The following is a 15,043-nucleotide window of genomic DNA, read 5'->3' on the forward strand; positions in this document are numbered from 1 at the left end:
CAATAACATATATAAGATTTGACCCAAGCTATATCACAATAACCCGTGTAAGGTAAATAAAGGCAACAATAGTATACCGCTATTCGAAATTCATAAATCGATTGAGAAAAAAATAAATCCGAGTTGCAAACTAACACTGGGGGAAACACATCAAATATAAAAGGAGAGCTACGACACAACAGAAACACACCATTAAAATGTAACACACACAGAAACTATAATATAACAATGGCCATTTTCCTGATTACCCCGATTAAAATGTAAATTACAGTTTGCTTAAAAAAATCTGGCACTTTTGATAGTAATCGTGTGTTGTTGCCAATTTTGGTTCTACTGTACAATTTTTCATTTGTTATATTTTGTTAAGGTTTAAGGTAAAACAATTCTTTCCTCAAATATAAGATTGAAATTTCTTTAATTCCTATTTTAACATTCAAATAATGTGAAGTTGATGTGTCGTTACATTAAAGGCACATTATAGGAGAGGAAGTTTATAACACAAAACTTTCCACAACCCCTATCTTCAAAACATGCCAATTTTATTTTTAATTAAAGTGTTTGGTTATTAAAATGCAAAAGCATAACATACGTATGATCCACATAGTGTTGAACATCGTACTTTATCCTATGGATGTCCGTTCTATTTGTGTTATGGGTGGTACAATTTTGTGCTCTGGCATTATTCAATTAATTCGATGGTTTCACCAATATAATAAACATAATAGTTACTTCTGCAGAAGGAATTAACGTTATATAGGTTGAGTGTCCTTTGTAGTTGTATTCGAGGAAACATACTTCGACATAGTTAATGCATTCGTATGTAGCTCAGGAAACATCAATATGTTTCTATCACTGCCTTTAAAAACATAAGGGTAACAAAATTGCTACTATTTTGTGGGTGTTTTCATCTACGTTTAATTGAGAAACATATAAGAGTTACCAGTTTGTGTTTATTTTGTAAATGAGTTTAGTTGAGTTGTTGTCTCTTTGGTACACTCCGTACTTCTATTCTTCATTATATTAGCTATGTTGAAAGACGTGTATAACGGCAAATTATAAAAAGACGATTTATTTAGTTTCTTAGACAACCTTACGGTGACCTATAGTTGTTAATGTCTGTGTCATTTTGGTCTTTTGTGGATAGTCGTCTCATTGGGAATCATACCACATCTTCTTTTTTATACTTTAAGATTTTTTCTGCTTTTTATGTAAATGGGTGCAATTTAGGTACTGTAACATAACCTTGGACAGTCTTTATTTGGCGATAATACCTGATTATAGTTTTTAGGTTGAGTTTAATTATTCATTCAATAGTGGTTGCTCATAGAAAATAATTAACGCTTGATTTCTAAGTGTTTTACTTTTATTACAATATATTAAATATGTTTTTGGTTAAAGCATCAAAAAGATAATATTCGAAATTGACCCAACAAAACGGATTATATCAAAGATAAAGTTCTAAAAAAATATGTGTTTTCCTTTCCAATGTGAGCAAAATAAAATAACACAAGAAAAAGTTATATATGGACACCTAAAAATATGAATGAATTAAATCATAACGTGGTATACATACTTCAAAATTATATCATGTCATCACAAAATAAATTATGAACTACATCATAACGTTCATTGTAAAATGTACTTTAGAGTTCTATTATTGCGTAAATTACTGAAGTGAATTATTTCTTCAAAGTTGGTAAACGCCTTTTATTGTTTGCAACACCTACATTTCTTCAAAGGAAGTAAACGCCTTTTACTGTAAGCAATACTTGCATTTCGTCAAAGTCGTTAAACCACTTCTACTGTTTACAACGCTTATTATTTTTCAAAGAAGATAAATGTCTTTTACTGTTTGTAACACTTTTTCTGTTTACAACGATTATAATTCTTCAGAGTCAATAAACGCCTTTGAACTGTTAACAGCACTTACATTTCTTCAAAGTAAGAAAACATTTCCAGTGTGAAGCCAAAATCTAGTTGTGAACTGAATCGACTTTTTGGCCTCAGTGCCCATATCAAATCTATATAGTTTTATTTTAGTTTACCTTTCAGTTCCCTTTTAATAAGCGACATACGGACAGACACCTCTTCTGTTAAATAGTCAACCCATTTTAAAATACTTTCTTGTAATTCTTCATTTCCGGTAAACCCCTTTTTCTGGTTGCAATACTTACATTTCTTCAAAAAAAAGTAAACAACTTTTACTGTTGACAACACTTGAATTTCTTCAAAGTGAGTAAACATCGTTTACTTTTTGCAACACTTAAATTTCTTCAAAGTAAATAAACGTTTTTTAATGTTTGCAAAATTTACTTTTCTCCAAATTAAACTAAAGAGTTTTACTGTTTACAACACTTGCATTTCTTCAAAGTTCATTAACGCCGTTTTTTTTTGTTTACAACACTTAATATTCTTCAAAGTAGGTAAACGACTTTTATTGTTTGCAACACGTACATTTCTTTGATATTGCTTCTCTTAGCTTTTCACTCATCACAATGTAAATCACAAAATTAGAACCGCATCCTACTATCATGGAAATTTTCAAAATTTCTGTAAATAATTTCAAATCTTCTAAACTAATGTCCACATGACCCCAGATTATGTTTAAAATATAGTTCATAGGTTCAGAGTACGGTGTTGACCCTAAAATAAGAAATGCCAAACGGTTATACATTGCAAGGACAATAGGTTCGTCACATGAGTTTTTATATATACTTTCAAGGTCAATTATAGTATCAAAAACGTCATCCTCGGTTACGTTGTTGCAGTACAAAGTTGATACAAAATTATGGAATTGTAATCTGAAGCCAAAATCTAGTTGTGAATCAACTGTTTGGCCTAACGTCCATATTAAATCTATATAATCAGATTTTAGTTTACCTTTCAGTTGCCGTTTTATAAGCGACATGTGGACAGACACATCTTCTGTAAAATAGTCAACCCATTCTAAAATACTTTCTTGTATTTCAGGGTCTGTTGATACTCTAGCACAGGTTGACATTTCTCTGTTTATATTTAATTCCGATACATACTTATTTTCCAGGTTTTCGAAACAAACTGTCATTTTGTTTTGTATTTCTGTGTATACTTTGTACGATGCTATGTTTTCTTGATTACTATCAGACCTATAAGTATCAAATATGATCGTATTTAAGTAAATGCGAGGTACTTCTGACAGTAAAAACACAATCATCACTATAACGACCAACAAACACGATTTCTTTTCATATTTTGAAAGTGTTGTATGACCCCTTATATGTTTACGACGGCACAAAATTATGAGTATAAAACATGTAGATACTAGCATAACTACAACGGCACTTATAAGTACGACTGCAAACAAAATTGGATAAATAGTCAATACATAATATTCAATCATCTTCTGTGGTTGAGATACAATACACGAACCATCTTCGTCGTCAGAAGTAAGGCTAACTATAAACATTTTGGGGATATTCATTACCATAGAGAATAGAAAACAAATTGCACAAACAACAGCCGTTTTTCGGTTGGTCAAATTAGCTCGACTCCAAAAAGGCCATACTATAACTATTAGCTTTTGCATTCCGAGTGAAGCTGTCAGCAGAATAGACACAACGTGAAAGTTGTCGGCGAAGAGTTGTAAGAAATAATGTACTGCACATAAAGGATATTTCAGGTCGACCAGCTGTTTGGCTTCTAAAATAGAAATTTCTAAATCAGATTCTTGCTCAAATGAATAGTAGACAGAGGTGTCACGTGAACCGGGAACATCAATGGTTTTATAGAATAAATTAAAGTATGGTTCCAGGCCGTAAGTACATAATGCAGTCAATCCATCTGCAACAGCCAATACTTCCATTATAACAGTTGCAGGCGATCTTAATTTCCGGTCACACAGAGCAAAAATTACAAAAATATTCATCGATGCTGATAAATACGACAAAACAGGTCCGGCAATTATGTTTAGTTCATATGGAAATCTTGGATATAGCGTAAATAACATTGTTAATGATCAACAGTAATCCGTTGATTGACAAATATGGATAGACAGTTTATGTCTTAGGGACTTACATATATTTGAATAGTTCTATATTTTCGAGAATAAATTTACTTTAAAGTGGTCATTATATTATTTTTAAACTCATGAATTATTTACTCTTTCATTAGTTGGTATTTCCCTAAAGATTTCGCTTAAATTACTTAAAATTATTTTTGAATTAACTTTGGATTTTAATATTCGCATGAGAACTAACTCCTGTAAATAATGAATTGTAAATACTCTACAATAATGAGAATTCTAATTACATATTATAATTCCTAAACATGTTTTAGTCATGCATAACAATTTGTGAACGTCTGTGGTATACGAATATGTTATAGTTATTGACCAAGCTAGTCGGTATATATCATTTAATCTCCTCAGCGAGATGTGGGATACACGTCAATTGGGTGTAAAAAAGCATAAAAAAACAATATAATCATTAGTTACTGTACTTAGATTTAATCTTAAGGCACGGACAATGTATAGGGATTACAATAAATAGTAAATCATTAATTGGCACTTTTTTGTAAGCAAAGTAAATCATAAATCATTGGCACTTTTATATCGTACCGAATGTAAGCCTCGAACTTAAAATAATAGTACCTTTACTTACATTCTATTCACTATTGGAAGTATTCATTTTAAAGATAGTTAATTTTTTTCTCATACGAACCATTTTTTAAAATATAATCAAGTTTGTTAAGTTCAATTCATGTAGTTGTTTTGTTTTTTTTAAATTTACGAATGTATAAGGATTGCTGTGTGTAATTAACGGCTATCAGATATAAGGGAGTAGCAAATGTTGATTCTATTCTCTTATTGTCTTTGAAAGAGTAGAGAATCAATTGGCCTTGGACCTAGCAAAAGACGCGACATTTTATGAGTAAAACTCATATAAAATGTCAGTAACGTCATATCATTGGACGTAAGCGGGAGGTTTGGCATGCCACAAAACTAGGTTCAACCCACCATGTTTTCATAAAATGCCCTGTACCAAGATACGAAAATGGCCATTGTTACATTATAGTTCGTTTCTGTGTGTGTTACATTTCGGTGTTGTGTCTCTGTTGTGTCCTAGTTCTCTTATATTTGATACGTTTGCCTCAGTTTTAGTTTGTAACCCGGAAATGTTTTTTCTCTATCGATTTATGAATTTTGAACAGCGGTATACTACTGTTGCCTTTATTTCTGTCACCTGTACAAGATGTTTTTAATCAATCACAACGTTTTGGTGCACGATATTGAAAATATTTCTTGCATAATCGTGGTTCAAAATTATGTTACAGCAGATTTCAGTCAGTATGTTGCTAATGGTAATATCTTTGGTTAGCTTGCTTGTTAGCTGAACCGTGAAGTCATTGTTAGGTAAGGTAAACTTCCCTCCTTTAATAGTAGACTAGCCCAACAGATGAAAAATCTATCTCTCTGTAGGACTAAGCTACTTTAAAAGGAGGGTAGTATACCTTACCTAACAATGACTTCACGGTTCAGCTAACAAGCAAGCTAACCAAAGATATTACCATTAGCTACATACTGTTTTTTTTAGCATTTGTCGGTTGTACCCCCACCCCACCCTTCCGAAAAAAGTTGGCTTCATATCTGTTTGCTAAATCTTATTTTCTCTGAATCTAAGTCAGTACCTGTAAGATAAAAATAATAAAACCAGCCTTCTGTTTTAGGTTCTATCTATTTTGGAATATAAACTGTACATTTTGAAAGCTGTATATAAACTGTAACTCTGTAAAGATTTGTACACTAACTGCATATATATAAATCTGTGTATAAGCTAAACATATAGATTCAACCACTGTATCTTGTGGAATACGATATATAGCTACAGTTTATATACAGTTTTACAGATGTACAGTTTATATATAGTTTTACAGATGTACAGTTTACATACAGTTTTACAGATGTACAGTTTATATACAGCTTTACAGTTGAACAGTTTATACAGCTTTACATATGTACAGTTTATATACAGCTTTACAGTTGTACAGTTTATACAGCTTTACATATGTACAGTTTATATACAGCTTTATAGATGCACAGTTTATGTATACATTTGATATGCATCTTTAGAACTGTAAATCAAGATTACTTATACTAAAGTAGCTGTGTACATTTTTTAATTTTGGTTTAAGATAAAAACAAGAGTATCTGTTTATTTCAGATACGGGTAAGTATCAAGGAACACATCGTGAGTGAGTGCACCCTTGAAGTTTTCTGTAGTAGTGCTTATAGTAATTTCAGTCTTTGATGGTTTGACAGAAAAAAAAAGAAAATTTATATCTGTCTTTATTGCATTGAGTTAGTCTGTAAGATTCTTTATTTGTGGATCTAGTAGTAGACTGACTCTGTTGTAATACATTAAGAGATGAAATGGCTATATTTGCATTTACTATTTTGTGGAACATTATAAGCCTTGTTCGTAGTCTGCGTTCTTGTAATGTTTGCCATTTCATGGTGTCTATCATCTCAGACACACTGCTGGTGCTGTGATGTTTGTTGCGAACATTCCTTGCTGCCCGTCTTTGTACTTTCACTATTAATTTTATATTTTCGTTTGTAAATGGGTTCCATACAGTACAACAGTATTCCAACTTTGGTCTTATAGATGTTTGGTACGCTCTTTCTTTGATTGTTTGTGATTTTACTTTAAGGTTTCTTCTGATGATATAAAATGACAGTAACGTCATATCATGGGTATTACATCTATGATAGTACCTTTACTAAACATTGTATTCACTATTGGAACTATTCATTTTTAAAGATGGTTTTTTTTTCACACGAATCATTTTTTTAAAATATAATCAAGTTTGTTAAGTTCAATTCATGTAGTTTGTCTAGTATCTTAGACACACTGCTGGTGTTGTGATGTCTGTTGCTCACATATCTTGCCGTCCGTCTCTGTACTTTGACTAGTTATTTTATATTTTCGTTTGTAAAGGGGTCCTATACAGTACAACAGTATTCCAACTTTGGTCTTATAAATGTTTGGTACGCTCTTTCTTTGAATGTTTGTGATTGTACTTTAATGTTTCTTCTGATGAAGATTTATTATTAGCTTTAGCGGCGGTTGTTGGATGTGGGTGTTCCATTTTTAGATCTGTTGAGATGGTAATACCTAAGTATTTAGCATATTTTACCGATTCTAAAATGTGTCTATACATGTTATAATAAAAGTGGATGGGATTATTTTTTGTTGAAATGTTTATGATGACTGTCACACATGTCTAGATGGAAAAACATAAGCTTTTATTATGTGTCAGACCACCAATTAAATATCCCTATCTGTTCAATCAAATTTTGCAATTTTCACAGCTTTCTAAATATTTTATCTTAAGTTTAACTTAAGAAAAAAAAAGTTTAACTTCTTAGAAACCAGGTTTATCCTGAATTGTACATGTATCAGATTTCATCATGCCAATTTCCAACATACCTTAAAAGCCTTCTAAGAAAAAACTGACCTTCAAAGAGAGGTACTCCAAAAATAACCCCTGGTTTTCTGAAAATCTTAAATTAGTTTACTATAGAGCGCATTAATCCATAATTTTTAATGCAAACTAATAGACAAGTAAATTTTGACTCAAAATGGTCTAAATATATTTCTCTTTCATCAAAAGTTTCATTTCTGCATTTGTTGGTTAGTTTAAGTAAACAAGGACATCAAAAGCACTATTTTGTGTCAGAGTAGGGCTACTTTTACGTTCTAAATTGGAGGGAGTAATTGGTGGTCTGATACCATTAGCAAAATCCATGATTATAAGATCTTGTCATTCTTTTGTGATAATTCCTGTATCAGTGAGATAACTTCGAACTCAAATCAGATGATCGTTTTGCTCTAAATCCATGTTGTAATTCATATAAAGTGTTGGTTGTTTCTAAAGAATCCATCATGCTGCTTGCAAAGATATATTCAAGTAATTTGCGAGCTATGCATGTTTAGGATATAGCCCTATAGTTTACTGTGTGACGTTTGCGTGCATGGTTCCAGTCAGATGGTACTTTGCCTGTTTGTAGTGATCTTGTAAATATCATATAAAGTGAGAATATCTGTACATATTTCAATGTTTTGTTTTAGTACTTGCCTGCGATGGTGTCAGGATCGGTAGCTTTATTAGGGTTTATGATTTTGATTAGTTAATAAACATCATCCTTAGATATTTTAATGGGCTCCACTATAGAGTATTCACTAGGACCTTTGTCTGGGATGTTATTGTTTGCTTCCGATGTAAAAGCAGACTGAAATTGTTTGTTTAGTATTTTTGTTTTCTCAGATGGACTTGATTAGCGTACCTTCACTTAGGTGTTTTTGTTTTTTTACTGGATTTTAATTAAGAAATAGAGTTTTTAGGTGCATTTTTTAAGCATGGTTGATCTGGCTCAATTATTTCAATATAAAAAAAAGCATATTTTCTATGTATTGCCAGTACGAGTTTCTCATTTCTTTCTGGAGCTTGGATTTGATTTCTTGGTACAAAAATGAATTGGTTTTTTTTATACTTGGGATTTTCTTTTTCTTTTTATATAGTTTTTTTTTTCTTTTTTCTTGATGAGCTTTTTTAGTTGGTTATTATTTTATCCAAGGTAGTGTCGATTTCTTCCCAATGCTTTTTGTTGGAATCTGCTGGTAATAGAATTTTAGATGTTGGTGTTCACGTGTTCCAAAGTTCATCGAGATTTAATTTATAATGATCTTGTTTTAGTTGTTTGTACGTTTCAGTTATGTATTTTTCTATGTGCTCCCAATTTGCCTTTTTGTCGTTTAGTACTTTATGAGCCTGTTGTTTATTTTTCGGCAGAGTTAAGTTTATTTCACTGTAAACAAAGTCATGATCACTTGCTCCAATTGGTGGTAATTAATGTATGACCTGTATTAGATTGTTGTCATTTAGTATATCGAGGAGTTGCTAGTGTAGTGATGCATCAGGTTTACAACGTTTGATTGCTGGTGTGTTCCAGTCTATGTGGTCAAGGTTGAAGTAGCCACTTACCCAAATATTTGAGTTTCAACGGTTTTCTTGCATAGAACTCTATTGAGTGAGATACTAAGTTGTTCTAGAGATTCTCCCTTATTTGATGGTGGTCGATAGTAAGTGCATATGTAAAGTGGTTTGTTACCTTCAAGTGATAGTTTTACCCATATACTTTTCACAATTTGAACCGAGGTCTGATCGGTACCTGTATTTGTGATTTGTGTGAATGTAATTTGGTTTAAGATAACTAGTAACACTCCCCATTAGCCATCCTTTCTGTTTTTTGTATAGATGCTGTATTGTGAGGCTGGAATGTATTCGTATGGAGAAGGGCTATTTTCAGTACCAAATGATTATATATAGGGCTTGCAAGCAAGAGTCAATGATGAGTTCAACTTCAGGTTTTTTGTTCTTTATTGACCGAAATACTAGCATCTTCCATCAAATATATTTAAAGCAAAAGCAAGAAAGTAGTTACTGATAAGAAAAACTTTTAAAAGAAAATATACAATCTTGTATATGCATTCCGAAAATATTTGATAAAAATTCCGGGATAAGTTCATGCCTTTTCCGATACGTTACAGTTGTTACTTTTTCGTCACAGAAAATGACATTTTGTGTTTACTGACAAATTGAAGAAAAAAACACTTTGGAACACGAATTAATCATGCCTGGTGGTTCTGTAAACGGAAGGCCTTTCAGAGAAAGTAAAGACAGCTTCGAAAAAACTGGAGTTCCCTGGTATATATTTATTTTATTCAAAATCATGCATCAATCTCTAAAATCCACACTTAGTGAATGTTTTCTCCCGATCAGCTGATGTCTTCATAGGGTATAACAAGGTTTCTATAACAAACATATTGCATTCTGAATTAAGATTCCCAATGCAATGTGGTGCATCTTGTATAAAGATTATAAAGATTATTGCACTTAAGATTAATGGATCTAATTCTTTTATAGATCTACACCCTGGCTCTGTTATTTTCTATCTGGATTCAGAATTTTATTTTCAATTTTACTGTTGTCTGCAGTCTTCAAATAAATTATTACACAAATTTACTCTTGTAATATTATCTCCATCCTGTTCAGAATGTGAAAAACACAGCTCTTAGTTCTGAATCCCGTCAGTTATTGTGCAACCAAATCAAAAAATCTATACTACTCCAAAAAGAAATCACATTATTACAGGTTGACAAACATAATGATTATTGTTAGCATATTCAGGATTGTCATTTGGAATAAAATGGAATAGAAGAGAAGGCTTCAGTTTTATCCAATAGACCTTATTGCTATTTTGGAATGGATCTCTCACACTGACACAAATGACTGAGATTAAGAACTTGAACAACATGTACATGTAATCATGTCATACAACAATCTTTTTTCCTAAAACCTTTAGTCAGTATTAAAGACCCCATTTTTGCCCCAAATTATTGCAGTTTTACAAAATCGTTCAAATGTAAACTTCTAGCTATTTATTGGAAATAAACATGATAAAAATTGGCAGATTTTTACAATACATGTACAAATGTACATTGTACATGTATTGGGTACTAGCATTATCAAGTCATGCTCAATTTCTGAAATCGTCAAAACTTTAGCATTCATTTATTGACAGTTTCCGTCCTAAATGGAAGTGGCAGCATTTGTGTTCATTTTTAATATTTTTAAAAATGTGAGTTGTATTTGTTGATAATACATAACACATATATATATATATATATACAACTCGTCTAAACATCAACCCAACAATGTTAGATCTGTAAATTTGCTTTCGCAAATTTTTGGTTCTTCCCTCGCCGGGATTCGAACCCATGCTACTGTGATATCGTGTATATATATAAAGTATGTGATCTAAGAAATTGCATTTATACCTCTGTTTCTGATAGTTGTAATTTATTCCAATGAAGAAGGCCGTAATGGCCGAAACGTATGGGAATTTGTGTTATAGTTTTTATTATATATATATATATAAAGGTTGAGAATAACATGGATTTGGAATGGGGCCACTTTCATTTTTGACAAAAACCATCTCTAAAGTGACATATTATAGCATATTTGATAGATTTTCATATTTAAGCTTGAATTTGAGCATCTTTAATGACTAAATCAGTTCAAATCTTGCACATAAACTAATGGAATCAAATGAAGTAGACAAAATCTTTCTGCATCAGATAAACTTAAAGTTTGGGTCAAAAATCGATCCTTACAGGACCTACTCCTTTCAAAATTTTATGGGAACCATTGTGATTTCCAGTGATGGCGGACAAATAGTGATAATGTGGATACAAATGTAGGTCTGTTTGTCTTCACTCTTCATACATGTACATTTTTGTATACATAAACATGATATAACATGTACCTGTTTGCCCCAGACCTGACACTGTAGAAAACCCACTAATCTTCATTTGTACTAGAACACACCCGTGATTTCGCGGGTCTGTGACTGAATTAAAGTATATATCTATGTGTTAACCTTATTTTAGTATTGGTTTGCCACTGATAAAGTCATGCTGATATATAAGATGCACAGTTTTATCTGCTTTCAAATCTTTCATTTTGAACCTGTCGACCTGAAACTTATCAATTATTGGTAATATTAATTATTTGGAAAAGAAAAGGTCCTGGAATGGAGTATTTTTTAATCAACAGCATTGTCCTATACAAGTTATAAATAAATTGAATTCTTTGATTCAGTGTTTTACGTCATGCCCGCTAACAAATTGAAAACTGTACCTACATGACCTATACAACTTAATTTGAGTCCAGATTTTTAGTATTCGTATACTATACTATACGGTATCTATAGTCATCTAAGAAAGTCTTACTGATTAAAATACCACAATAGGGAACACTTTGACAATGATTGAATATAGTAGTGTCAACCCTGTGATTATGACCCGTGTATATAGCAAATGTAGCAAAATCCTAAATACACTGTTTGGTGGTACGCCTGTCAGATGCGGAACGTACAGAAAAGGTAATAGGTAACAGGTAAATATACTATTGGTATCAGTATTGGATTTGACCCGGAACTTGTTAATTATTGGCGATATTAATTATGTGGAAAACAAAAGGGTCTGGAGTGGTGTAATTTTTAATCAACACCAATGTCCTATATTAGCTATATATAAAGTTGAATTATTTGATTTGTCGTTTTTACCCCTTGACGGCTGACAAATTTGACCTCGTTATTTCAGTATTATAGATGATCATTTCATGATCTGACAATAAATGATATAATTTAAAAAACATTTTCATACATTGTTGTTTGTATATATGTGTTATATATATATGCTATATTGTAATGTTCATTAACTATGTAAAACTTAAGTTTACATCCATGCAAAAGGCCCTGATGTAATTGTCTCTCATATTGAAGAATTGGTGATTACCTTCACCTTTGCATGCATGATATTTTACCCTAAAAAGTTAGAGGTTGGGAATGAAATTTTTGTTTTCACCTCATTGCATTGTTTGCATGGTTTGATGTTGTAAATTGGTATTGTTTTTGATATTTACTCTTGGAAGTTTCTACCAATTTTTCTCTAAAAGATATCAGAACCACAAACTCAGGACTAGTTGGAAAGAACATACAAGAAAGTAGTTCATATTTGAAACAAAATAGTTCATACATATAGTTGGGTTTTTGGTCATGTTGGTATGTCGTGTGTCTATAGGTGAAATATTTGGGTAGTTTTTGTATCAAATGAAAGCTTGGGGACTAAGGATCACTGTAGAACCCTTGTTGAAAGTTTCTGCTGAATAATTGGCTTGTATCCTGCTAACATGTTTAACGCTGTCACATTCTGTATTAAGTATGTTCCTGTTTCAAGTGCAGAGCCTGTAATTCAGTGGTTGTAGTTTATTACTTTGTATTTTGTTTTTTGTTCATTTTTTGTACATTAATAAGGCAGTTAGTTTTTTCAATTGAATTTTTACATTTGTCATTTCAATGTATTTCATAGCTGACAATGTGGTATGGACTTTGTTCATTGTTGAAGGCCATAAGGTGACCTAGTTGTTAATTTCCGTGTCATTTGGTTTCTTGTCATGCTTGTGGAAAGTAGTTTCATTGGAAATCATACTACATCTTTTTTTATCCCCACCTACGATAGAAGAGTGACATTATGTTTTCTGGTCTGAGTGTCCATCCGTCTGTCCTGCTTCAGGTTTAAAGTTTTTGATCAAGGGAGTTTTTGATGAAGTTGAAGTCCGAACAACTTGAAACTAAACTAGTACACATATTCTCTATGATATAATTTTTTTATTAAATTTAAATGCAAAATATTAGTTTTTATCCCGATTTTTACGGTCCATTGAACCTAGAAAATGATGGCGCAAGTGGGGCATCCATGTACTAGGGACCCATTCTTGTTATATTGTCAATTCATTACCTTCCCAGTTTCTGTATACTGTTAATGAACTTTTATACATGCAAACTCTATGGATTTTTAACCCAGGTGAGGTCAAACCAAAGACTTGACAGTGGCCTTATTGAACTCTGTAGCCTTTTCATATGATATCATTGCAATCTTTTTGTTTTTTACTGTGCACTTAGTTTTTAATATGGGTTTTTTTATGTGTAAATTAATTTTATTCCAAAGTTTACCCTAACCTTTTGGTCTCAGTGCTTGTTACTAGACATGCTAGATGAACTTGTTAACCTGAATTTATTGTAAGGGAATCTGTAAATGGTGACAAATTTGCTCAGTATGTTGCATCTAGTGAAAAGCAGGGTTTATATTCATATTATATTGTATAGTAATAATGTCCTAAATATGCATTTAATTTGCCACTGGACTAGACAGCAACCCTTCATCTCATCATATACCAATGCCTATGATTTTTTTCAAATAGCTCCGCAACCTTGAACTCATCATATTATATACATTTTGTGCATAAGGGTCATTATCTAACTTTCTCATTCAATCTTTATCTTCTTCCTGCATAAAGCAATAATGACTAGCCCATGATCTATAATATTTGGACCAAAAAGCTTTACCATCTAAGTGCAGCTTAGATCATTTTAAGGTTGCTGAACAATTGTTAGTGGCCATTCACTCAGATACTATTACTGTAAATTCAGAATTTATTGAGTGCATTTATTATCATGATTATTGTGATTTTGTCAGTTTTAGCCTTAATTGCGATTTAAATTTTTACGATTTTGTGAAAAATCCTGTTTAATCCAAAATGTGAGTTTAAATTATTGCGTTTACATCTCTGTTACACATTTCGCAATAATAAATACCTGGCAATAATTTCTGAATTTATAGTACTTATGAATTTAGTCATAAGCATCTAAGGTCTTCACCATTGCACTCCTTACATTAATAAGGTAAAAAAATTAGGGCTCACCATTTCATCATTCTTTTTTTAAGAAAATATGTTGGAAATCATAGGAGATGCAGAAGATACACATATATATATATATATATATAAAACAAATGTGAACAGCAAAACAAATATTGGACATCAGCTGACAGCCACTCTAATAAAACTGACAAAAAAAAGCTTCAACGGCGAATATTCCCTCAAAAGTGTCCAAACTATGAGACACAGATATGGTTTTTTAACCGCAATAGACTCCTCCAAAGGAGTATGACCACGAAGGGTTAAAAACGGCCCTGTCTCGGAAATTTACGAAATTACTGCAGAATGATCACTTACTAGCGTAGTTCATAAAATGATCATCATTAGACTTGTAACTGTATCAGTATAAATTTCCAGAGCGTCAGAATAGACCAAGGTACAATGGTATTTTAGCCATTTGCGCGTAACGTTAAAATTGTTTTCTAACGTTATCGTTCTAGTAATTTTTAAATCATTTCATCACAAGAATTTTTTAACAAAATATTCCTTGAATCTCGTCCATATATATTAATGTTTTTTTTTAGACTTTATTAATAGAAACTTACTAATATTTCAAAGGTTTTAGCTGCACATAAGCGCTTCACTTAAATTTTGTATAAGTGGCCCGTATACTCGTTTTCTGCATGGATATTCACAAAATATAAATAGTAGAGACCACGTAAAC

At 31.8% G+C, this 15,043-nt stretch overlaps 2 protein-coding genes across 4 annotated transcripts in view; both read left to right on the forward strand.

Moving 5' to 3' along the window:
* The window catches only part of LOC139484982 (FHF complex subunit HOOK-interacting protein 1B-like), a 626,211-nt gene that overhangs the window by 535,801 nt on the left and 75,367 nt on the right, over positions 1-15,043 (forward strand). The window lies entirely within an intron of this gene.
* The window catches only part of LOC139484987 (RNA-binding protein 41-like), a 49,663-nt gene continuing 44,198 nt past the window's right edge, over positions 9,579-15,043 (forward strand). Inside the window, exon 1 of the mRNA XM_071269069.1 lies at positions 9,579-9,744. Within this exon, the coding sequence (XP_071125170.1) occupies positions 9,671-9,744 (74 nt within the window). The 5' untranslated portion in view covers positions 9,579-9,670. The remainder of the gene's footprint in view (positions 9,745-15,043) is intronic.

The sequence above is a fragment of the Mytilus edulis genome, chromosome 8, assembly GCF_963676685.1.
Source record: "Mytilus edulis chromosome 8, xbMytEdul2.2, whole genome shotgun sequence".
NCBI lineage: Eukaryota > Metazoa > Mollusca > Bivalvia > Mytilida > Mytilidae > Mytilus > Mytilus edulis.